This window comes from Onychomys torridus, chromosome 8 (genome assembly GCF_903995425.1).
Source record: "Onychomys torridus chromosome 8, mOncTor1.1, whole genome shotgun sequence".
NCBI classification, from domain to species: Eukaryota; Metazoa; Chordata; class Mammalia; order Rodentia; family Cricetidae; genus Onychomys; species Onychomys torridus.
The window spans coordinates 9,399,587-9,425,724 of NC_050450.1; the positions used below are offsets into that span (position 1 = coordinate 9,399,587).

At 49.2% G+C, this 26,138-nt stretch overlaps 1 protein-coding gene across 1 annotated transcript in view; it reads left to right on the top strand.

Annotated features, from left to right (window-relative positions):
- Litaf (lipopolysaccharide induced TNF factor) overlaps positions 1–22,638 on the top strand; it is a 31,968-nt gene extending 9,330 nt beyond the window's left edge. Inside the window, exons 2-4 of the mRNA XM_036198272.1 lie at positions 17,450–17,674; positions 20,594–20,750; positions 22,466–22,638. Of these exons, the coding sequence (XP_036054165.1) occupies positions 17,455–17,674; positions 20,594–20,750; positions 22,466–22,574 (486 nt within the window). The 5' untranslated portion in view covers positions 17,450–17,454 and the 3' untranslated portion in view covers positions 22,575–22,638. The remainder of the gene's footprint in view (positions 1–17,449; positions 17,675–20,593; positions 20,751–22,465) is intronic.
- The last annotated feature ends 3,500 nt before the right edge of the window (positions 22,639–26,138 follow it).

Genomic DNA, 26,138 nt, shown 5'->3' on the forward strand with positions numbered 1-26,138 from the left:
GGTTAAGTGACTTGGGGAACTTTGCTGGATCCTCCAGAGGCCCAGACTGGTACCTCCCTGATGTGAAGGCCCTAGAAACTGGACTGCACCCACCTGGCCCACGTTTCTGCTGCCCCCCCCACCCCAGGACACAGATGTGCTGCCTCTGGGCAGATGCTGACCCTGCTTCTCGCCTCTGCCGTCCCCCAAACTCCCTCTAAGAAGCTGGACTTGGCTCCCTCCTCCTGTGTCTACTTGGGCTGTTGGTTGTTAGCGTTTGCCTCCTGCAGGCTCCTTAGGCCAGCAAGGAGAGGTGCTCATCTTCCCAGGCCTCACTCACCCTTGACCCTCTGAAGTCTCTGCATGAGAATGGGCTGTGGCACAAAATACCAGCAGAGCCAGGCGGTGGCAGCGTACACCTTTAATCCCAGCACTGGAGTGGCAGAGGCAGGCAGATCTCTTTACAAGGCCAGTCTGGTCTACAGAGTGAGTTCTAGGTCATCCAGGGCTACACAGAGAAATCCTGTCTTGAAAACAAAAACATACAATAACAACAACAATAACAAAGCCATCAAAGAAACTGCAAAGTGGGAGAGTGATAGAATAAGAGTCCTCTTGCTGAATGATAAAACTGCTGTTTAATTGTAGGACTCCTTGGACATCAAAATTTGTGGGTGCTCTGGCCTCTAACCAAAAAAAAAAAAAAGATATGATATTTGTGTTGAACCTACAGGTTTTGCCCACATACTGTTAATCATCCCAGAAACCTCTCTAATAATTACTTATAAGACCTAAAACAAAACCAGATGTGGTGTCACCTGCCCATTATCCCAGCACTTGGGGAGGCTGAGGCAAAAGGACCAGGTTCAAGGCTGTCTCAAAAATCCAAAAGAAGGGGGTTTGGAGAGGTGGCTCAGTGGTTAAGAGAGCTTACCACCTTGCCAAGGATCAAGGTTCAGTTCTCAGAAACAAAGTTAGGTGACTTGTATGTGTCTGTAACTCCAGCCTCCAGGGATCAATGGCCTTTTTCTGGCCTCTGTGGGCAACTATTCTCATGTGTGAATATATATGTACATATGTGTGTGTGTAAAAAATGAATTCTTTTTTTTTAAATCCAAAAGAAAAAAAAAACGCTAAAACAGTGTAACAGTAGGTAAATCATTATTCTACTGTACTGTCTCGGGAATAATGAAAAGTGTGTGCACACTTAGTGCAGCTCGGTTGGTTTTTTCCAGATGTCTTTAGTCCGTGGTTGGTTGACTGTGCACCACAGATGGTTCTTCCCTCAGCCTGTAATTAGAGCCTTCTGCACTCTGCAAACAGGAGGGACCCGAGACACACTTCACAGGACAAAGGCTGTGGTCATGTTACTTTAGAGATGCCTGGGAGTGGGGGCAGGTAGAGACAGGTTGGCCGAGGACATTGTATTCGCCCAAGAAAAGGGTTTATTTGTTGGATGTGATTATGGCTGTGGCAAAGGTTGGTCGCCTCCCTCCCTCCTCTGCCCTGCTCTTCTTCCTGCAGGGCCAGCATCATTCCTCATGTCCTCCCAGGTGTGCTATGCATGTGAGAGAAGGGCTGTGAGTGAGGAAGGTGGTGGCACCTTGTTGCCGTTCTGGCTTGTTCACAACACTGCATTTCTCAGAGATGTTTTTCTGCACACAAAAGGTCCTGCTTCTTCTTTGAAGGCTGTATACCACGCCCTTGTGTGGCAGGGTGAGTGGGTGGTTCACAGCCCTGTCCAGCAGCTCTACAGAGAAAGCCCTGGATTCTGGTGGTCAGTGCCATGCCAGGTTCACCACACAGACTCATGTACGTTCACTTTCAGCCATGAGCCTCCGTTTGCTGTTAGTGGAGGCCTGTGTAGCTACACCCCAGCCAGCCAGCTCCACATGAGATTTAACCAGGTTAGGGTTTTTTCCTCCCAGATAAGCTTTTTATTTTACTGTGTGTGTGTGTATGTGTGTGTGTGTGTGTGTGTGTGTGTGTGTGTTCATGTTTGTGTATGCACAAGTGTGTGCATGTGAAAGGCCAGAGGACAACCTGGGTGTTATTCCTCAGGTGCTGCTCACATCTTTCTTTTGCAATAGTGTCTTTCACTAGCTTGGGGCTCACCAAATAGGCAACTCGGCTTACCAGAGAGCCCAGTGCTGGGTTTACGTGTGTGCGTTTGAGGCAGGGTCTCTCAGTGAACCTGGAACTCACGATCTGTGTTAACAGAACTGCCCAGTTGCTCCAGGGACCACCTGCTTCTGTCCCCCCAGCTCCGGAATTACAAGTGAATGTTGGCACACTTTATCTGTGCTTGTACCCCATCCCCAAGGCCATCACTTTACCTGTTCAGCTGTCTCTCCAGCCTTAAATAAATGTTTTACTTTAGAATAGCTTCAGATTTAGAGAAAAGCCGCCAAATTAGCCCAGAATGTTCCTGTGCACCCTTAGTACACTTCACTACTCTAAGAGGCTGAGAATTGGAACAAATAGAAACATGTCCGCTTGGGTCAAGAGGCTGAACTACAAGACATTGCCTCTCACTTGAACCTGCTCCTTATGATCCGAGTTAACTGAACTGTCCACTAGCTCCACGATCCATCCCACTCCGCCCTCCAGTTCTGACATTACAGGGACTCGGGTCCCTGGGCTCGCACATTGAGCTCTGACGAACCTTCTCCCAAGCCAAAAATTGTGGGTTGGGTTTTTTTTTTTGTTTTGTTTTGTTTTGTTTTTTTTTGTTTGTTTTTTTTTGTTCGTTTGTTTGGTTTTGCTTTTTTAAATGACTTATTTATTTTTAAATTTTGGGTGCGTATGAGAATCCTGGTGCCAGTGCCTGTGGAAGCTAGAGGTATTGGATCACCCAGAGCTAGTTACAGGCACCTGTGAGATACTTGACGTGGGTGCTGGGAATTGAACTTGGGTCTTCTGCAAGAGCAGTAAGTGCTCTAACCACTCTGTGTCTTTCTAGTGCCCAACCCCCTTTTTGAGACAGGGTCTTACTGTGTATCAAGCTGACTTTGAACTTGTGATTTTTCTGCCTCTGCCCCTTGAAAATTAAGATATGAGCATAGGCTCATACCCCCAGATTTTTTTTTTTTAAATATACATTTCTTTCTCTTCTTGAGACATGGTCTTATGTATCCCAGAATGGACTTGGACTCCTGGTCCCCCTGCATTCATTCATTCATTCATTCATTCATTTATTTATTTATTTATTTATTTATTTATTTATTTGTCTGTTTGCTTATTGTTGTTGTTTTTGAGACCAGCTTTCTCTGTGTAACAGCCCTAGCTGTCTGTAGACCAGGCCTTGAACTCACTCACAGAGATTCCCCCTACCTCTGCCTCTCAAAGGCATGCACCACCACACCTTTTTTTTTTCTATAGGCAAGCCCTGCCACACCTGGCAGAATATTCTTTCCTTCCATGTGCCAGCTCCTGAAGTCCTGGGCAGCCTTGTCCCTTGCTTTTCCCACTGAGCAGCTCTCACAGGCTCACTGTCTGGTGGCTTCACCCTGTGGTTCCACCAATTGTCAACCTGATGGGGACTCACAGTGGTATCTCCTCTGTGACACCTGGGTAGCACCAAGGTTGCCTATGTGTCTTTGAGGTATAGGTGGAAGAGGCTGTGTGCCAACCCTTCCCCATATCTGCTTCAGCACCTGCTAGATTGAGGCTTCCTCACTAGAGTTGGGGTGAGGCTGTCTTGAGGTCTTCTAGGCTCCTCTGGAAAGCTGGCCTTGAGGTCCCAGCTTGCCTAGGAGATCTTCGACATGCCTGCCTGGTCCACAGACTCCCTCTAAGCTATTGTCTTCAGAGGATCATTCCTGGCCACACCCTCATTCCTCTGGGGATGCCATGTGTTTATCTAGCCAGACTGAGATTCCCAGGCTCCTCTCTGCCTCTGCTCCACTTCCAGTCATTTCTTTCTTCATTTTGCTAGATGTGTTTAAAAGCAGTCACATAGCGCTTCAACATCTTCTGCCAAATGTGGCTTTTACATTCTGTTTCCTGTAGCTCCTCAGGGTCTGCCCATGGCTCTGCCCAGCTTTTACTGCTTTAGAACAGGAGGGGCTGTACTCCAGTTTTCCTCTGGGGTCTCAGGCAAAAGGCCTCCTGACTGTGACTGCTCTGGTGACTTAGGATGGTCTCACTTCCTTCAGTCTCCATTTGAGGTGTCACTCAGAAGTCCCCTTAAAGCCACTTTCCTCTCCCTTTTCCTGGCTGCTGGCCTCCCCACCTCTGCCTGTTACTCAGTTCCAAAGATGTGTGCATTTCAGCCATCCACTAGGGCAGCATCCACCTCCTCAGTCCGTCCTCATTGTGTGTTTACTCCAATAAGAGGATACAGGAAACTCCTGTAATTAAAGCAATCCATCTTGGGTCTTTGTGCATGCTGGCCATGCATTCTACCAGCTGAGCTCTAGCCACACTTTATTTATTGTTTTTGAGACAGGGTCCCTCTATATGTAGCTTTGGCTGGCCTGGAACTTGATGTGTAGACCAGGCTGGCCTTTAGCTCACAGAGATCTGCCTGCCTCTGAGTACTGGTGTTAAAGGCGTGCGCCACCACCCGGCTTCTTCTAATCCTAGTTTAAAAAAAAAAGCTTTTTTCTTTACTTTCTCTTTCTCTCTCTTCCTGCCCCCTCTCTTTTTCTCTCTTTCTCTCTCTTCCCTCCTTCCCTTCTTTCCTCCTTCCCTCCCTCCTTCCCCTCTCTCTCTTTCTTTCTCTTTTTGAGAAACTCCCTGGCTGGCCTTGAGCTTCCTGTATAGCTGAAAATGACCCTGAACTTCCCATCCTCCTGCCTCTTGTTTAGATGCTGGGGATCAAACCCAGGGCTTCATGTATGCTAGGCAAGCACTCCCCATTGAGCCCTATCCTTCTCCTGGGACAAGGTACACTTATAATGAACAGAAACTAATTGGTTCACAGTTGTAGAAGCTGGAAGTCCATTAGCAAATGGTATCTGGCCTTCTGCCGTATCACATGGCCTGAAGTAGGGAAAAGGGCACTAACCTAACTTGCCTTTTATAATGATTCTGCACACTAGATAGAATACATTGGTCTGTTCGTTAGACCCAGATTCCCAGAACTGAAGTGTTGGGGATCAGGTTTTCAATGCACTCTGTTTTGAGGACAAGTTGGACTCAGTGCTCAGTGTTGTCTGTTGTTAGGCCTTACCTCACCAGGGGACATCTCCTGATGGAGGAGCTGACATGGGCATGCCACCCTTCAGCTGAACCCCGTATCTTGTTTGAATGTCGCCAGTTCTGCTGTTCCGAGGTCTTGTCCAGGATCCCACATTGTCTTCAGCCGTCAGGTCTCGCTCTGCTGCCAGAATGGTTGTTCTGTTTCACTGGCTGTGATCCTCACTGGCTGTGATCTGGACCGTTTTGAGGTGTGCTGGCTGTGTTTCCCGTGACAGGTTTTCTTATGATCCAAATGTGCCAGGAGTGTGGAGAATGGAGCTGTGGCATTCTCTCCCACATTGGCCACAGGTTCATGGAGCCCACCTGGCTTCTGACTGTGAACTCTGGTCTTCTGGAATTTCCCTGTTTTGAGAGGGAAGGAGCCTGCTTAGAAGATTGGAGACGGATGTATGCCCAGAGAAGGACTGTGCTCCATTGGTGGGGTTTGAGGTTGATCAGTGAAGGAACCCCAAGTTCTTGGAGACCCACTTTGGAAAGTGTGGGTCAGTGTGGCATTAAACTGGCATGCCACTGTGGCATTGTCTTGCTAGGAGGATGTGGTCTCCAAGCCTGTGCTCAGAGCCCGAGGTAAACAGAAACCAGGAAGAGATGTGGCCAGGGAAGGAAGAAGCCTTGTGGAAGATGGACCTGTGAGAAAGGCAGGTAGCAGGGCCAAAGACTGGACTTTTCACTGTGACAGAGAAGAGGTGGGCCCCTGTGAGGCCTGAAGACCTCTGGAAGCCTTGATTACACAGAGTGAGGCCAACCCACAGCTCAAAATGGAGCTGGAGGGGCCTAAGAACATAGCTCAGTTGATAGAGTGCTTGCCTGGCATGTACGAAGACCTGAGTTCAAGCCCTGGCACCACATAACCCAGCTGTGGTGGTGCTGGCCTGTCATTCCAGTACTAGAGAGGTAGAAGCAAAGAGGGCCAGAAGTTCAAGGTCATTCTTAGCTTCACAGCCAGTTTGATGCTAGCCTAAGATATCCGAGACCCTGCCTAAAAACAACAATGAAAATAACCTACAGTTAGGGGATGGGAGGGGACAAGACACAGCCTCAGATGTCTCCTTGGGCCAAAGTTAGGCACTCGCTTGGCTCTGCTCTGGTGAGGGATGTCTTTTGGGCTTCCCTGGCTTCTGGGGTAGGGGGTGGGGGCTCTACCTTTGCCTATAGCCTCTGGCATGCCTTCCTTTTATAAGGGCATTTATGATGACCTGCAGCCCTCCACACACTGCCCGCAGGAGTCTTTGGCATCTAGCATCCTGGGGTACACCAAGCTAAAATTTCAGAATTTACTTACGCCCCAGGAAAAGGCAGGGTCGGTTCAGAATGGCAGGTACTTCTGAGCCAAGAAGGGAGCTGCCAGGAGGAGCCTACTCTTGAGTCTAGCTTTTGAAGGGATCTCATTGTGGGGCTCAGAACAGGCTGCTTGTGGCAGTGACACTGGGGTGTGTTGAAAGGCTTTAGTCTAGGACATTGGGAGGCTCAGAAGGTCCCTGTCTGCTCTCTAGTACCTTTGAACCAGTTTTTGTCCCTTTGACCCTCATGCTAGAGAGGAAGGGTCATGCCTTTCCACCCCTCCCTACATTCCCATTCTTCCTAGAACCACGGGTGGGTGGAGGCACAACTGGGGAGAAGCCCCTTCCACAGAGCTGGAGACTTGTGTTGCCTAGAACTTTCATGAGGGATGACCAAGCCTGGAGGCTGGTAGACTGGCGTTTTCTTTTTTCTTTCTCTGGTTTCAACTTGCTCTGTCACCTCTACACTTCCCTGTTCCATGCCTGTCCACCCACATTGTCACTTGACATTCCAGGGCACCCTGTTGAGATGTATTCTACCCTCAGGAATCTGGAGGATGCAAAGGGTTGCTGGCTCAGTTCTAAAGGTGGCCAGCCTCACTGCCTGGTTGTCACTGGATCCTCGTGTCTGAACGGAAGTGTGAGGGTGTGAGGGTGTGAGGGTGCCTGTGTGAATGCACCCTCCCTCTTCTTAGATCCTAATGGCTTTTGTTTTCAGACCATCCATTGTGTCTGTGTGTGCACATATGTGGAGGCCAGATGTCAGCCTTGGCTGTAGTCCCCCAGGAGTCATCCACCTTGTTTCTTGAAACAGGGTCCCTCACTAACCTAGAAGTCACCAAGTAGGTTAGGCTGGCTGGCCAGTGACCCAGAGATCTGCCTGTCTCCACCTCCCCAGTGCTTTATCACAACCGTGCAGTAGTATGCCTAGTTTTTTTTAACATGGATTCTGGGGATCAAACTCAAGACAGACATATCACCAACTGACCTATCTCCCCAATGTATGTCACCCCCTTTTTGAAGAGAGTCTGTGTAGCCCAGAATGGCCTTGATCCTCTTGCCCAGCCTCCTCAGGAATTACAGGCCTGTGCCACCACACTCGATATCTGCTTCCAAATCTTGATGTTGATGGAGCTGGGTGACATTTAAACATGGCTACTGTTCTCTGCAAGTGTTTCGTACCACTGGGAGACCCTCTTGTCCTGCATTGCTTGAGACTTTCCTGGATTTTGTACCCAAAACATTCCTTTTTCAGGGGAGCCCTCTGCCCCAGGTAAGAGGGTATGGCTCACCTGTGCTTCACCATGATGTTTTGGCTGTGGTTCTAACCACTGAAGCGCAGTTGTGAATACATTTCTGTTGTTGCTCTTACAGAGCCCACGCAGTGGTCAGGAGACAGATAAGAAAAAGTGCTCTGGACAGCTACAGAAGAAATGGGGACAGTGGCAGCTAAGGCAGGGCACCTGTCCCATGTGCTCTGGGTGCTTTCCTCAGATGGGCTCCTTTACTTCTGAGAGGAGAAGAAGCACCTACCATATGCCTCTTTTTTTTTTTTTTTGTTTCTCTGTGTAGCTTTGCGCCTTTCCTGGAACTCACTCTGTAGCCCAGGCTGGCCTCGAACTCACAGAGATCCACTTGCCTCTGCCTCTCGAGTGCTGGGATTAAAGGCATGCGCCACCCACCGCCTGGCCACTGTATGCCTCTTTTACAGGCACCCATGCTCTAACATCCCGCCACAGGGCACAGGAGCCTGGGTGTGAACCTGCCCTTGCTGCCTCTGAGGAGGCTAGAGTGGCTTCTCAGAAGGCACACAATGCCGGCCTGGGTATAGGGAATGAGGAGGGGCTGGCCCAGCCATTCCGGGGAGGTCTGTGGAGGCAAAGTGAGAAAGTCTGTGCGGGGACACGGGCGCAAGGGTGCCAGTGCAGACATTTGCAGTGATGACCCATGAAACAAGAGGTCGTGTGGGCAGTAAGGGAAACCCTCTTGGTCTTTGAAAGCCAGGACATTGATCACTCTAGTCAGGGCATGTTGGGGGTGGTCACTGGCTTAGTTTCAGTTCTTCAGTCCTTGGAAGACCTGAGGACCAATATGCAGGCTTGAATATTAAGTTGTACCTAGAACATTCTGGCAATGTCTTCATACTTCCACTACCCCCAGGGTGGAGATTTTAGTAAAGATATTTTAATATATGCTTAAGCATAAGGGCTAGGGGAAAAGAGGGGTGCTCAGAATAAAGTAAAATACGCCCAGAAGACAGTCACACAAGTCGGACAGAAGACACTGGCTCCTTGGGGAGTCGCCTGACTTTTCTCTTACTCATATGAAACTGTATGAGTTTTCCAAGACAAGACCTCTTTGTGTGTGTGTGGTGATGTTGGAGTCCTCCTTTACCTCTCTCCACTTGATCTTTTGAGATAGGGTCTCACTGAATTCAGAGCTGCCAGCTGGCCAGACTGGCTGGCTGTGGCTCTTTGGGACTCCATTCTCCACCTCTTTGGTGATTCCCTGCAGGTTTTACAGCAAGCAGGGACAAAATGATCCTCAAGAGACAAGAATGAAACTCAGCTCAGCCTGATTTTATTCTAACTGGAGCTGGACCAGGACTTCTAGGGTCTGGCCCAGATCATTTTGCTTAAGTCATATTTAAGCACACCATAATTTTTGAAAAAAGTATTCAGATAACAATTAACTCAGTGCAACAATTTAAAACATGTTTACATTGAGATTCTTTACAAAGTACACCTGGCTTCTTTCACAAGAATGAGTACTGTTGACTCAGATAATGCCCAAGATTTAGGGTCTAGGGAGTTTGACTGAGGTAAACATAATGCCTGTGAGTATCAGGATTGGCCTGGCCCTAAGATAACATAGAGGTCACTTAGGCTGTTGTAAGGCACAAGTGACCTCACTCAATTATAAGAGTGGGTTTATGGTCCAAAAGCATTTTAGATCTCAAGATTTAGGGGAAAAGGTCTTGGATAAGTAAAAACCTACATTCTGGGAGATACGGTCAGGGCCTGTCTCATCGGACTGCAGAGGATCACCAGGTTATAAAAGGACATCATTCCCAGCCTTCCAGGAAGAGCAGGCGTGTGCCTCATTCTGTTGAAGAGGCATGCTGTTAAATGTTCTAGGGCTTCTCCAGTGCACAAGGCTCTTTATCCTCTCCACACCTCCTCAGTGCTTACAGATATATGGGTGCTGTTGGTCAGAACTCAGGCATTTACAGACAGAGCCACCGTCCTGCTCCTAGCCAGTGCTTTTGCAGCAGAGTCTCGCTGTGTAGCCAGTGCTTTTGCAGCAGGGTCTCGCTGTGTAGCCAGTGCTTTTGCAGCAGGGTCTCGCTGTGTAGCCAGTGCTTTTGCAGCAGGGTCTCGCTGTGTAGCCAGTGCTTTTGCAGCAGGGTCTCGCTGTGTAGCCAGTGCTTTTGCAGCAGAGTCTCGCTGTGTAGCCAGTGCTTTTGCAGCAGAGTCTCGCTGTGTAGCCAGTGCTTTTGCAGCAGGGTCTCGCTGTGTAGCCAATGCTTTTGCAGCAGGGTCTCGCTGTGTAGCCAGTGCTTTTGCTCAGGGTCTCGCTGTGTAGCCAGTGCTTTTGCAGCAGGGTCTCGCTGTGTAGCCAGTGCCTTTTGCAGCAGGTCTCGCTGTGTAGCCAGTGCTTGCAGCAGGGTCTCGCTGTGTAGCCAGTGCTTTTGCTCAGGGGTCTCGCTGTGTAGCCAGTGCTTTTGCAGCAGGGTCTCGCTGTGTAGCCAGTGCTTTTGCAGCAGGGTCTCGCTGTGTAGCCAGTGCTTTTGCTCAGGGTCTCGCTGTGTAGCCAGTGCTTTTGCAGCAGGGTCTCGCTGTGTAGCCAGTGCTTTTGCAGCAGGGTCTCGCTGTGTAGCCCAATCTGGCCTTGGAGTTAAGTAAGGTCCTCTTGTCTCTGCTGCCTGAATTTGAGGTTATAGGCGTGTACCAGCTGCCTGGCAGAATTAACCACTTAAAGGCAACAGTGGCTTTTTATACCTCACCATGCTGTGTAACTATCACCTCCATCTATCACATCTCATCACCTCCAAAAGTGCCCCATTTCCCTCCCGTGCCACCCCCCAGTCCCTGGCCCCAGCCAACTTGCTTCCTGTGTCTGCAGACTTCCCTGTTCTGGGCATTTGACATCAGTAGGCGTGCAGGGCCAGAGCCTTTTGTGTCTGGACTCTAATAGAATGATTTTGAGGATCATTAGCAGCTATGGTCGGCAACCCAAACCACTAGTGAGGAGTCAGTGGCCTGGCGGCTGCTCAGCCTTTGAAAGGCTGACCTGTGTGGGGACAGCCAGTCTGGTTCAGTCAACACAGAAGAAACATCTGTGTGGGCACGGGCCCAGAAGATCTAGAGTTTGTAGGCAGCGTCTGGAATAACTGAGTCAGTCTCCTGAGCTCTTGAGGACAAAATCCTTAGAAACAAATCTGCCTGAACATGGGGTGTCTCTCCACACCCTGACGTTCACTGACCATAGTTGAGAATACTAAAGATCACTGGGCCCGATAATGCAGCGTCTCCCCAGGATTTGGGGATATTTTCCTCTTCAGCAGCATTACCAGTTTGCTGTCAGGGGAGGGTTCCCAGAGCCTTTGGCTTTTTGTCTCTGAAGCAGATGGAAAGGTACCAGCCCTGTGAATTTTGCATCTCCCCACCCCCAACCAATCCAGACCCCTGATTCGGAAGGAGCAGATAATTTTTAATTAAAGTGCTCAGTGATAAAATAGTGGAAATCTATACTTGGTGAGGAATTTTTGTATCACGTGTGGGTGTGTGGAAATCTTACTTTACCATACAAAAAACTTTCTTTACTAAAAATATGTCATGTGTTAGAATGGCAGAGAAAGTGGTGCCCTTGCCAGTCAGATTTGGGGCTGCCACCGAGGCGTGTGGGCAACTTGTCCAAAGCAAGGCTGCCGCTTCTGATGTCCTTCCGGGCTGGGAGGGGCTTTGGTAAGGTGTAAAGAGCTCTGGAATCTAATGGATGTGGGTCAAGCCCCAGCCTCTTACCTTCCTACCTATGTGACTTCCAAAGAGCAGTTTAATCTCTCTGAGCCGATTTGTTCAGGTACAAATTGGGAGGATCATAATAATCATAATATTCTGTCTCACTGACTCAAGTAAGGGCTGAATTAGTCTGTTGGGAAACGTAAGAGGGAGGGGGTTCATCTTGGTGTTTTGTCTTGTTTTATGGTGTTAGAGGAGGAACCCAGGGCCTGAACACATGCACACTGTACCGCTAAGTCACACCCAAGCCCCATCCTGGTGTGAATCCAGGAGAAGAATGGGCACCAGAAGAGATGAGTGCTCTAATTGATTTGTCCAAGCCAGAATCTCAGTACCCAAAGGAAATGCCTAGTAGGGCTCAGTTGGCAAAGTGCCGGCTGCACAGAGAGTGAGGGCCTGAGTTCAGATCTCCAGAGTCCATATAAAAGCCAGGTGTTCCTGTCATCCACAGCACCAGGGAGGCGGAGATGGGAAGATCCAGGGCTCACCAGCCAGCCAGTTAGCCAGCCTCACTGAGCATCAGGTTTGCTGAGAGTGACAAGGAAGAGACCCCAGACATCTGACCTCCATGGGCACAAGCACACACACACACACACACACACACACACACACACACACACACACACACTAAATAGCAATGTTGGGAGCCACCTGGCACTGCCTTCCTCCTTCTGGCACCAAGCACGGAGTGTTTTCAGTGATGAATCTCAAGACACAGATCTGGAGATGGTGACGCTGAGGAGTGACCCAGTGACAGGGTGGAAGTGGACACCAGCCAACTCAGTTGTGCTTGGCCCCCGAGCAGTAGAGAGGAACATTCCGCAGGCCCCATGTGTCTGTCACCACAAGTGTGCTGCGACTGTCCTGGAGGAGAGCCAGATTCAGTCCATGTTGGAAGGGTTACATCTATGACAGCACTGTGACATCTCTCATTGGCTAAGGGACAGGCTGACCTTCTCAAGAGTTCACTCACTAGGGAGTGACAGTCATCATAAGTATGACGATGGTGTGAGGCCCTCAGCTCTCCCCAACAAAAATCTTATTTCTTAATTTTAATTTCTCTTGTTAGGCAGAAATTAAATTATATTTAGTTAATTAATTGAGTTAAACATAATTTAATTATTCTGCCTGGGATGGAGTGGCCGTAAAGAAAGCAGTGAGAAGCCCTTTTCTGTAACAGGCTCACTAGAGTCTCCTAGACACAGCCCTGCAGGCCAGAGATGACTGTCACCTGTGTGTCCCCGTCCTCCCAGGGTCATTTAAGATGCCATTTGCCCCAAAGCAGATCACTGAGGCGGATACGAGGGATTTTAAGTGGTGGGTTTGGATAGGACAGGGGCATTCTCAAAACCAGCCCAGTCTCCAGTTCTCCTTGCTTGTCTGCAGAAGTGGGAGTTGGTTCCCCAATTCTCAAGCCCTCTACAGTGTGCTAACACAGAGCCTGGCCTCAAAAGTGGCAAGAATTTTATTTAGGGTGGCCACACAGGGACACTGTGCCAAGCATGACTCTCTAGGTCACTGTTTGTCAGCCTTCCTAACGCTGCTGCCCTTTAACACAGTTCCTCATGTTGTGGTGTCCTCCAATCTTAAAATTATTTTTGTTGTTACCTCATAACTGTAATTTTGCTACTGTTATGAATTATAACGTAAATGTGTTTTCCGATGGTCTTAGGCGACCCCTGTGAAAGTGTCCTTAGATCCCAAAAGTTTTTGACCCACAGGTTGAGAACTGTTGCTCTGGGCCCTTCTAAAAGCAGAACCTGGAATGTCTAGACAGCTGGCCTTGTCATCCCCGCCCCATATGCCACCCCTGAAGCCAGCCTCTCTACCCCACTTCTCACCTTTAGAAGGTAGATGTGGAGTTAGTTCTCACCCCCTAACCTCAGCATTTGGGAGGTGGAGACAAGTGGATCTCCGAGTTTCAGGCCAGCCAGGGCTACACAGTAAGACTGTCTTGAAAACAAAAAAACCAACCAAACAAGCAAGATTTGGGCTTGACAGGTTTGTACAGGAATGCCTCCGTCCAAGTTTGGAACTTGCTAAGGACAGGAGTCCTTCTGAAATGGTACAGCCACTCCAGCTCCCTGTGATTTCTTGGTGAATGCTGGGAGAAGGTGAGTCTGAAAGATCATCATGACAATTAAACAATGGGAGGAAGGAAAGGTACAGCCTTATTTCCTCCACACAGCTCCCAGTAACTATGGCAAACAGATTCTGTCAGGATCACCTGACTTAACTAATGTGGCCACTCAGCTGCCCAGGGCCACCAAAGAGATGTTACAAGGCTAGACTTTCTTTAGACAAACAAAATGAATCTATTTTGCGAGCGACGGGGCACACTTATATCATGACTAGCTGTGGTGTGGAGGTCAGAGGGCCCCTTGCAGGAATTGGTTCTTTTCCCCCCACAGCCTTGGGGTAAGCGCACTTTCTGTCTGAGCCCTTTGCTGGCCTTTGCTCTTCTTTTCTTGGTAGAATTATAAATGCGTTTATGCATCTGTTGGATCCAAAAGCAGTGCCCTGGAGAGACAGTGTTCACCTGTATGTTCCGGAAGATTCAGTCTGAGCACGTGAATGTGACTCAGTTCATGAGAGTGTGTGAGGGGTCGGGGAGTCAAGGCCTTACTCTCCAGGCCAAGAAGTCCATCCCTTTTCTTCCTTTGAAGGGATGAGAACCTTACCCCCCTCATCCCCAAACCTGGAGGTCAGTTCTTTAAAATGCAGTATAAAGCCAGGTATGGTGATCCAGGGTTGTAATCCCAGCCCCTGGGGAGCTAAGGAAGTGGGAAGTCACAGGTTCTAGGCCAGCCTGGTTAACATAGAAGTCTTGTCTCAAGATAATCAAAATCAAATGCAGGCACCAGGATGGCTCTCCAGCTCCGTGGAGTCAGCTCAGCTGGTGGCCCCAGGCTACCTTCACAGCTGTACCCCCTTTCTTCCCTTTGAGCACCCCCATGCCCCACCCCCCTGCCGGGGCAATTTTAGGATTTCTGAACACACCGTCTTGTAATTTTTTTATGTGTCCTAATTTTCATAGTAAATCTATGAAGCAGGTTTGCAGCTGGCTGTTCTTGAACCAGGAAAGGATAGCGCATCCCTCACACCCGTCCCTTCCATGACAGGATAATGTCTGCTACTGCCAAGCAGGAACTGCATTACCTCTCTGTCAGGAGTTTCTGCAGGCTGAGTCAGTGCTAGAAGCAGATGGGGTGCATTTCTTTTCCTGCCAGAGGAAACCCACAGAGCACCTCTAACTGTTTGTGGGCCCTGTCTCATTCCTTTGGTCTTTTCATTTCTAGCCCTGAAGTAGTTTTCACGGCGCTCCTGTGATCTTCTGAATCCCCCTTCCTTCCCTCCTGGAGAACTTGGTGTCTCCTCCCTGCCACCTACACTCGGGGCTTCTGGTTTGCTTCATGTACAGACGTCATCTTGGACCATGTAGCTCTGCTCTTAAAAAGACACTGATGGAGCTGGAATTAACTTAATTCCATCTGTAACTAACACTGAACATGTAACCAGTGTTTAAGTTGCTGATGGGCTGTCTTGCATTAGTTTTGTGTAGTAAGGTTTTAAAATCTAGGCTGTACTTTACTTCGACATCCTACCTGATATTGGATGTTAATTTTGTTTTGTTTTTGTTTTTTGAGACAGGGTTTCTCTGTGTAGCTTTGGAGCCTGTCCTGGAACTCACTCTGTAGACCAGGCTGGCTTTGAACTCAGAGATCTGCCTGCCTCTGCCTCCTGAGTGCTGAGATTAAAGGCTCGCACCACCACTGCCCAGCAGATATTAATTTTTAAATACATATTTATTTATTTATTGGGCTTGGACATACATTGGTTAATTAATTTATTGGAAGTGGGCACTTATCTTTGTATGTATGTATGTATGTATGTATGTACATATCTGTCTGTCTATCATTGGTGGCTGGCACACATGCCACGACACCTGTGGAGTGAGGCAGGAGAGCACAGTTTGCAGGAACTGGGTCTTTTTCTTCACCATGTGGGTCTTGAGGACTGAACTTGGATCATCATGCTCAGCGTGAAGCACCTTTACCCACAGAGCCCCCTACTGCTGGCTGTTTTATCAAGCACCCCACCCCCACCCCTTGCTTCTTGCCCACTTTGAAATGCTCTTTTGAACTTCTTCCTGCAGCCCTGCTCATCTCTTTGCTTCCCACATGTTCTGCAACTGGAGCTGGTTTCTGTGGATGGAGGTGACCGGACCGCCCAGCCTGGTGCCGTAGCACACCGCCCTTAGTCCTGGCTGCCCATATCTCCTGAGACAGGCTTGAATAACTCTTCTAAAGCTGCAGAGCCTGTCCTGTCTGGTTAGGGAACAGACACACAAAGGACGGCCCTGTGTCCCACCAAAGCTGCCCCAGGACTGCCGAGCTCAGCAGGCCGGGGCACAGCCTGGGTCCCGGAATATAATTCTGGGCAGATGACAGTTCTGCCAAGGGTGGAAACCTTCTCCCTCACTGAAGGCACTGTATCCCTAGCTTCCCTGGGGTTCCACTTTCCAAACAAGAAGTAATGTGATGGGAGGTTACTTTGGGGCTGTTTTCAGACAGGATCTTGCTATGTATCCCAGGTTGCTATGTATGTAGGCAATGATGGCCTTAAACTTCTGATCCTCCTGCCTGTCTCTCTGCCTCTCAAGTACCAAGATTACAAATATTTGCTGCCATATCAGGTTTTTGAAATGTTGGGGATCAAGACCTGGGCCTCACACATGCTAGGCAAGTACTTCACCAACAGAGCCCCAGCCCCAGCTAATATGCTAAATTTTAAGATTAAAAAAATGATGTGTTTGTTTGTTTTGCCTGTATACATGTCTATGCAGCACATGTGTGCCCTGTCTGCAGAGGCCAGGAAGAAAACACCAATCCCCTAGAACTGGAGTTTCAGGTAATTGTGAGCCTCATGTGGCTCCTGAAAGAGCAGTTCTCCTTTACAAGGAGGCGGCCTAGGACTGGAGTGATGGCTCAGTGGTTTGAAGAGCATGCATTGCTCTCCCAGAGGACCTGAGTTCAGGCCCCAGCATCCATGGCAAGTGGCTGAAAACTGTCTGTCACTCCGGCTCCAGGGCATCTGATGACCTTTTCTGGTACTGTACTCACACCTGTACAGAAACACACACAATTAAAAATAAAGATTTTAAGAGTAAATAAAAAAGAGGCAGATTCATTGGGCACTTTGTTATGTAGCTGAGGCTGTCCTTGAACTTGCCTCTTCCTCCCCAATGCTGAGGTTACAGTGTGGACTACCATACCCTGCACACATTCACTTTGAAAAAAAAACACAACGAAACAACATAAATGGTCAAGTCTCGGTAGTACACATTGAGTTTTTATAAAGTGAAAAAGACCCATGTAACAAAGGAGAGCATGGCCAGCCTTTTAAAATGCCCTCACTGCCCCCTTCTCGATTTCTTCCTGCTGATATTGGATGCATGTGTTTGGGGCACCAGGTTTTACTCACACCTTCTCATGGTTGGTATTTAGAAGCTACTGTCACTTCCGTCACTCATGACAATTAACGAAAGACCACATTGGTTTAACAGAAGAAATGCTGGTTTAGAGTGTGTGGGCTGAAGGGGAAGCTCCTCAGAGGCAGCTTTTGAGGGTCCAGTCATCTGGGCCAATAACTTACTTTTTGTCTATGCTTGAAAGTCCCTTGTGAAGGTGATAGCCTCCTTGGTTGTTCTGTTTGCCAGATTAGAGATTGAAAACTTGTTCTGTGGGGGATGGGCAGGGAGCATGGGAACATCTTCTTTCTCCCTGCTCCCTTTAGAGTTGTTTTTGAGACAGAGTCTTAAGTAGCCCAGGCTGGTTGCCAACACTTGTTGACAGTGGAGGATGATCTTGAATGTATGCTCCACCTCCCCAGCACTGGGGTCTCGGGCATGCGCCACCCCCAGGTCAGGTGACCTCCTTACCGTGTCTTCTGCCTTTGCCTTAGGTAAAATGTCGGCTCCAGGACCTTACCAGGTGGCTGCAGGCCCTTCTGCAATGCCCACTGCACCCCCAACCTACGAAGAGACAGTGGGTGTCAACAGCTACTACCCAATGCCCCCAGCACCTGTGCCGGGGCCAGCCACAGGGCTCATCACAGGCCCAGATGGGAAGGGCATGAATCCACCTTCGTACTACACCCAGCCTGTGCCTGTTCCCAATGCCAACGCAAGTATGTATGTCCGCCAGCCCTCTTCGCAGCTCCAAGTGACGTCCACCCCACCCTGGTTTCTCATAGGATATTTCAGACGTTCTGTTGTTGAGGCCTGAAATTCCCCTATTGTAGAACACATTTAGTGGCCAGCAAGATGGCTCAGATGGCCTGAGTTTGCTCCCCACATCTCGAATGGTGGAAAGAATGGCTCCCCAAAGTTGCCCTTTGATCTCCACCTACACATGCACAGACATTAACAATAAATGTAATCAAAATAAACAACAACAACAAAAACCCCAGCAAAATATGTGGGATCTTCCACATGCGGGCTGGGCTCCCAGAACCTTACCACCCAGAGAACTTGGGAGTGGGAGTTTATGAGTTCAGAGCCGATGGTGGATAGAGAACTCCTGTCCTGAGGCAGCTGCAGTGCAAGCGGGAGCGGGAGCAGGGAGCAGGAGCGGGAGCAGGGAGCAGGAGCAGGGAGCAGGGAGTAGGGAGCAGGGAGTAGGGAGCAGGAGCAGCGCTGAGAGAGAAAAGGAACAAAGCTGCTGCCCCTCTGTTGGGGCGGAGTCTCGCCCGGACCCTTTCCAGAGTCCTTGATGGGCAGGTGTGCGTGTATGCACTACTCAGCATCCTAAGCGGATGACGGCCATCTGAGAGAGTAAGCCTGTGACTCAGACCCGCAGAACTTGTACCCTGCCCTCTGTTTTTAGTTTTGTTTGTTTGTGTACCTGTGGAGGCCAGAGGTCAATCACTGGAACTATCCACCTTGTTCTGTAAAAATGCATGTGTGTGTGTGAGTGTGCGTGCGCGCCATGTTGCATGCCTGACACACAAGAGGGCCCGAAGGAGCCTTGGATCCCCTGGGAATGGACTTGCAGGTACTTGTGAGCCATCATGTGGGTGTGAGAATAGAACCCAAGCTCTGGAAGAGCAGCCAGTGCTCTTAATGGCAGACATATCTCTCCAGCCCCCTTACTCACCTTTCTAATGGCTCAGTTTCCTCATCAGCATGTCCCTGAGTTAGTGGGTCATTCTGTTAAAATTAACTTCCTGGGTCATCACCTAATAAGAAACTGATCATTGTGTTCAGTTCAGACTTCTTGGGGTGGAGAGTGAGCTAATAGCTTTTTTGAGACATGGTAGTACTATGTAGCCCTAGTTGGTCTGGAACTCAGTATGTAGACCAGGCTAGCCTCGGACTTCTGGTTTTATTATCTCTAATTTCTGAGTGTGTCACCATGCCCAATTTTTGAAATCCTAGGGGTTGCACATACTAGACAACCACTCAACCAACTGCCCATGTCAGTAGCCTGCTACTTTAGTCTTTAGACCATCCTGTGGATCAAGAAATAACTTATTCTTGAACCAAAACAAAACTTCTATGTAACTGAAGTGTGCTTCTTTCTGCTTTCTGGAAGCAGTCTTGGTGCTGGCGAGTGAATTCTCAGTAGGTAGTCTCTGGTCCCCCAGCTCCAGGTTGTGTAAATGACTCCCAAGGACCTAGCAGTGGAGGGGGTCACTAACAGGGATACAGCTGAAATGGCCTCAGCACCTCAGGACCTCTGTCACTGGAGGTTGTCTCCTGACCTCCATGAGTGTCTTCTCCTCAGCTCACGGCTCTCTTAGCAGTGTTTGACCTGTGTGTCAGCTCAGTTTGCTGGCTGTGGGCTTGTGTTTCCCAGTTGGCAAACTTCATGCCATTATCATCGGGTGTCGGAGGCCAACCTGGAGTCGTGGTTTGTGTCCTTCCCACTCTTGGCCACACCCACCATGTCTCTGCTTCTCTAACCCTGCCAGCCACCTCAGCAGAGCCATCTGCAGAGCTCAAGAAGTAGTTTGGGGACCCTGCTGCTCATGCTTGAGCCCGATCTCTAGGCCCAGAGCCTGGGAACTGGTGTCTTCAGTAAGAGCCCACAGGACAGGTGATCTAGGAGAGCCAGGGCCTGCCAGCAGGACAAAGTCTTTTCTATAGACTTAAAAACTCCTCAGAAAATTCTGAAAATCTGTCACTGTTTTCTATCTCATTTTTTATTCCTTCTTTTCTGTATATGGGTGTTTTAAATGTGTGTGCATGATACTTAGGAGGCAGAGGCAGGAGAATTGCCACAGATTCAAGGTCAGCCTGGTCCATGTAGTAAGTTCCAGGCTAGCCAGGACTACCTAGGGAGGCCATGTTCCATCCCATCCCTTCCTAAACAGTGTGTACACACAGATTCAACACGGCATAAAATCTGCCATTTGACTGTGTGGTAAGTCCAGAACTGAGGAGGCTGCTGAGGCAGGGCGATCACAAATTGAAAGATAGTGTGGGCTATATGATGAGATTCTCATGATCACAAAAAGATGGGAAAAAACCCAACCATTTTAATTATTCCATTTAAAAATAATACTTGTATTTAGAACATTTCATGTATATGGATGTATGTTTATAGTATGTGTGTGTGTATATATATATATATATATATATATATATATTACATACATATATATTTAAGTCTTGATCATATCCACATCCATTTCCCTCTCTCTGCCTCCCTCTGCCCTCCCCTAGCTGTCCTCTCCCCAACTTCAAGTCCTTCCTACCTCTTGAAACATTTGAAAGTGCAGCTTTCACTAAAGTAGTGTTCACGTCGTTCACCTCCACTCTTAGCTCCTGAACCGTCTGTCTTCCCACCCGCCTCACCTCCAGGCGCTGACTGCAATGGGCTCCTGTCGGCATCTCTGGAGTCACCCGGTGCTTGTCCTTTAGTGACTGGCTTATTTCACTCAGCACAGTGTCCCTTTAAGGCTGAGCTGTGGTTGTCCAGGCAGCTACCATTTATTTCTCCTTTCATCCTTGGGAGCCACAGGTGATTTAGTGACGCGGTATGAGCTTGGGTCCTGGGTACCCACTGTCCTTGGGCACTGACCAGCATTGTCTTCCTCCGCCAGTCGCCGTACAGACGGTGTATGTGCAGCAGCCAGTCTCCTTTCATGACCGCCCTGTCCAGATGTGCTGTCCGTCCTGCAGTAAGGTGATCGTGACCCAGCTGTCCTACAACGCCGGCGCCCTCACCTGGCTGTCCTGTGGCAGTCTGTGTCTGCTAGGGTGAGTGTGCCCCCTTGGCCCCTGGAGGGTTCCCACTATGCGGTGATTGATATTCAGGGGCTCTTCTGTGCTTTGTAGGAGTGAGTGTGAATGAGCCTGGAGGTCGAGATTAGCTGTTGGTCTTGTCGTTTGAGACAAGCACTCACTGCTCTTAGACCTGCCAAGTGGGTTAGGGTGGCTGAACAGTGAGCTCTGGAGAGCCCTCTGTCTCTGACTCCCCAACCCCAGGATTACAAGCTGGTTCCATCCTGTCTGGTTCCTTACTACCTCACTGACAGTTTTAAAACGACTTCCCTTTTTCTTCCTTCCTGTGTGTGTGTTCATGGATATGTACCATGGTGCACATGTTGAGGTCAGAGGACAACTTTCAGTGGTCAGTTGGCCTCCACCTCATGGTGCAGGGGACTTGAACTCAGGTCCTCATGCTTGCAAGGCAGGTTCGATACTGAGGCCAGCAGCACTCAGGACCTGCGTGCTAGGCTAGCTCCCTGTCTATACACCCTCAGCCTGTGTAAGGGTGCCAATGGCTGAGCATGGTGGCATACTCCTGTAATTTCAGCACTGACAGGAAGTGAAGGCAGGGGTGGAAATTTGAGGACAGCCTGGGTTACACAGTGAGACCTCGTCTCAATGAAACACCAAACAGGACTGGCCAGATGGCCCAGCAGGTAAGGGTGCTTGTCACCAAGCCTCACAATCTGGGTTTGATCCCCAGAACCCACATAGAGAGACCTGACTCCTAAAAGTTGACCCCCAACTTCCACATTTGCGCTGTGGCACATAGGTATTCACATCTCCCTCCCCCCCCCCCCCCCTCCCCCTCTCCCTTCCCCTCTCCCCCTTCCCCCTTTCCCTTCCCCCCTCCCCCTCTCCCTCCCCATCCTTCTCCTCCTTCTTTTATATAGGGTCTAGTGTAGCTCAAGCTGGCCAGTGTACCCAAGGATGTCCTTGAACTCCTGATCCTCCTGCTGGGATTACAGCCCTACACCACCACATCCGGTTTGATGTGGTGCTTGGGGTGGAACCCATGGCTTTGTGTATGGCAGGCAAGCACTCTACCCACTGAGCTACAACCTCAGAATGCTCCTCTGTTTTTTTTTTTTTTTTTTTTTTTTAGTGCTGAGGCTAGAGCCCAGCCCGCCCACATGGTGGGCAAGTGTTCCACCACATTCTGGGTGCTGGTGCTTTGTTGCTTTTTGAGTCCCACTGTGTAGCCCAGGCTGGCTTTGAACTCCAAACCCTCCTGCCTCTGTCTTTCTAGTGATAGAATGGCAGGTATGTACTACCATGCCTGGCTCTACCACATGTCATCTTTACTCTGTGTGGCATATCTTTTTGAGAGGATGCCATCTTTGGGTTTAGGGGCCACCTAGAGTTTCCAGGGTGGTCCTGTATCAAGATACGTAATTACTTTTGCAATTACTTCCTCTTTAAGTCAGGGTCTCATGTACCCAAGGCTGGCCTCCAACTCACCAGGGAGTCAACAATGACCTTGAACTCCTGCTTCTCCTGCCTCTCTCCTGAGTGCTGGGGTTACAGGCTTGAACACTTGATATTGGGGATCAGATGCTGGGCTTCGTTCATACAGGGATAAATTCTACCAGCTCAGGTCTTCAACTCCACGCCGGCCGGTCAAAGACCCTTCCGGAGGTCCCAGCACGAGGATGTGAACCCATGTTTCAGAGTTGGTGACATGTTGCTTACGTCTCTCCCAGGTGTATCGCTGGCTGCTGCTTCATCCCATTCTGTGTGGATGCCCTGCAAGACGTGGACCATTACTGCCCCAACTGCAAAGCGCTCCTGGGCACCTACAAGCGCTTGTAGGACTTGGCCAGCCAGCCATAGGGGAGATGGTAGATGCATGCTACCGGAAGTCACCTGACCCTTGCCCAGCTCACCCAGAAGAGGCCCCTTCCTTGATTTCATCTCTTCATGGGCTCCATCTTCGTGTCTTTTGGAGGATGGAAAAGGTCAAAAAAGTAACAAACCTCCAAATCCCAGAAACTGCTGCTCGGCGTCATGCCCTGCAAAGACATGGACCTTGATGTTTCAAAGGCTTACAGCCTGCCCAAGTCACCCCCACTAACTGTGATTGTTACCCCATTTACCTCACCACTGATGTGTCATTAGCTGGCTCCTCTTCCTCCTCAGTGGGCCTTCCTGGTGGCGGTCTCAAACCCAGAAGCCAGTTTGCCTTATTTTTCACTGTTGGCCTGATCTTGTCTGTCTCTCCCCATCCCTGATGGCAGAGACCCCGCCTTAAAGACTCTGGTTCTGTAATTGCAGACTTCTCTGGTACTCAGAATCACTTTAGTTTCATAGGTTTTTGTTTTGTTTTCCAAGTGCACAGAAGGGCTGCTGACACCCACCAGGCACATACAGAGAAGGTCACAAGTATAAGAACAGTCAGGCTGGGTTTAATCATACCTGTACTGTCTTAGCCCTGCTCCTGGGGGGTCTTCTCCCAGTTTCTGTGAGCTCCTTTGTTCTTAAAACACACGTGGAAGTCACTTGGCAGGGAGATATATCTACAATAACTGATCATAATTCATCCTTCACTTTTTCATTTGCTGCTGTGATTTTAGTTGGTTTTGTTTTAGTTTTTGATATGCAGTCTGACTTTGTTGCCCAGCCCAGCCTTGAACTCCTGGGTTCAAGTCCATCCTTCAGTCCTCGAAGGTACTCAGGGCTCTGGGCAGGTGCTGCTGCACCTACTGGGCTTTTGTTTTGTTTTTCAACAAGTAGGTAATTTCATCTACTGCCTACATGGGTTTGGTGTGGTTTTGAAAACCTTGTCTATGTGGGGTCTCTGGCAGGATGAGGGGTCTCTATCTGAGCCCATGTTACAGTGCTGAGAGCCTGGCCAGAGAACCCGAAGCGTGACTTTGCTTTTTAGAGATGAGCTTGTGTGGCACCAGCGTGGTCTTCGGTATCAGCGGACCAGAGGGAGGACACCAAAGACAAGTCAGGGCTCTTTCTAGGGTGACCACTCTGTTGTGTTTAGCATTGACAGCACAGCCAGCTTTTCAGGAGACCCTGTCTCCATCCCAAACCCACACAGAACTGCTGCAAACCATAGTGTGTGAAGTCAGCCTGACCCTGAACTGCCTATTGGTTAAGAAACAGTCCTAACTATTGTCTGAGCTGTTCATGCAATGATCCAGAGAAACTAGCCATCATGTTTGCAGGGAATTATGGGTACAATATATGACTTTGGTGTTATCTGCTCTTAAACAAATAAAATCTTTGGTCACTCTTGATGAACGATTCAGTTCACCTGCTATGAAGAAAGACCTTGTGTTGTGTTTCCAGGCACTGCCCAAAGAATCTTAAGTTACTCTGTTTCATTAGAAAATCTTTCGTGATCCACACCTCAGGCTTGTTGAATATTAGGCTACAGCAAGATGACTGTTGCTAACAGTGGCATTCCAAGGTTTGGCTGTTGGGAGCCCACAGGCGTCATAGATGGCAGCAAGCCACAGCTTTCAAGTTTTAATAAAATGCCGAGGAGAAAGCTGTCCGCATTCATTCTCTGGACAAAACCCCCCTTGTTCATTGACTGGGGTGGTTGTGGGATACTGGGAGAGGGGGTACCAAGCCAGGAGTGGGGGTGCCCATTCTTCCTCTTTCCCACTGTGGTGTCAACTTCATGTTGGAAGGTGTGAGGAGAGTCAAGTCATTTAGTCGTGGCTTATATTGCCATCGAAACCCTATTTATGTTCTTGTGAAATCACTGCTCATGAGATCTCTGTGTGCTTTTCTTGTTTTTGGTCAAGTTCAAGGCTCTGCAGCAGTTAGAAGTTTGGCTGTTACTGTAACGTGTAACTGATCTCAGCTGGTACTAATTACACATGCAGAGTTTCTCAAACAAGGACCCTGTGTCAAGGACTGTTAAATCTGTATTGTATGGAGTTTAATGCCAAATGGCTACATACTTTTGTGAATTTAGACCCTCCTGTCACTGTTTCTTGGGGGCTGGACAAGTAGCCTAGGCTAGCTGGCCCCTAAGATCCAGAAGTCCGCATAGGCAGCCTCTGCCTCTTAGCTGACAGTCACCGTACATCCGAGGCTTCCTCTTACCACACCCCAAAACAGGATGGAGGCTGAATGAAAAAAGGACAATTGCTCCTGAGTGTGCTGGAGGAGATTTATTATAGATTGTGGGAGAGCATAGCCAGAGGCGGGGGCATCTGGGAGAGGGGCCAGGAGCAGCAGCCAGGAGGCCCAAAGAGTAGACAAAAGGGACCAGGTAACCTAAATGTCTGACTACATAGGGAAGGGCAGCCTATTCCCTGGGCTGGAGACTTCTAGGGTAGAGAGTGAGGTATCCCAGCATACCCTGTAACAAGCGGGACTGTGGGATGCAGGGAGAAGCTGGCTGCCAGGCCTGCTTTTGTATGTTAAGTAGGCACTCAGCTGTTTGTCCAGTTTGAGACCTAAGGGGCCCTGTGTGGGGATTCTGCACAGACTATCCAAGAGGGGCTTTGAACTTGTGTTCACTGCCTTGCCTGCCTGTACAGAGAAGTGGATGTTCCTGGTAAGCCTATGGTGGAGAAGAGAGACCAAGTGAAGCCATGGCCACAGCCAGGAGGTCGATGCAGGAAGTGTTGACTGTGGCTTTCTGACATTTTCTGCTCTTAGGCCACTGCCTTTGACATGCAAGGCTGGGTGGGTGTGACAGCATCTCTCTGAGAATGCCATCATCTGATCTCCGCCATTTCCTTCCTTGTTCTTTATTGCCTATCCCTCCTTTACTCCTAGAGATTGAACCCAGGGCCTTGCTCACCCTAGGTGAGCACTTTGTACTGGTTGAGGCCAGACTACTGCAGTCCTAGGAAGTTCAGCTGCACCTGAGCGGAAGCTCATCCAGCTGGGCCAGTTGACTGTCTACCCCGCACCCCATGGCGGGGTAGGGAGGGTCAGGAGACCTTCACCTGACAATGCTTCAGCCACTCCTTACCTCCCGCTGCTGTAGCCTCAGGGAGGTCTGGAGACCCAGAAAGACTAAGGGGCAGAGTCTCTGTCAGTGTGCCTATAGGGAAAACCTAACTCTGGTGTATGTAGTAACGACTTCCCTTTGCATCTTTATGGAGAGGAGAACACACACCTTGTAAGAGGCCCCTAACCTGTGCTCATAAGGAGTTCTAGTAAGCTCATTATGTCCCGAGTGAACTTTGTTGGAATCCTGCCTTGATTTTGGAGGAGAGGTAGACCTTGCTTATGTCCTCACTGGAGGAATTTCAGTAACACTGTGATGTCTCAACCATTTAGTTTGGCTATTTATTGGTCTTTATGTTTTGTTTTGTTTTTGAACTGGGTTGTAGTACACAATTCAGGCAAGCAGGGATGCTCTGGGAGGAGCTTTTGACCTCAGCCCCTCCCACAACC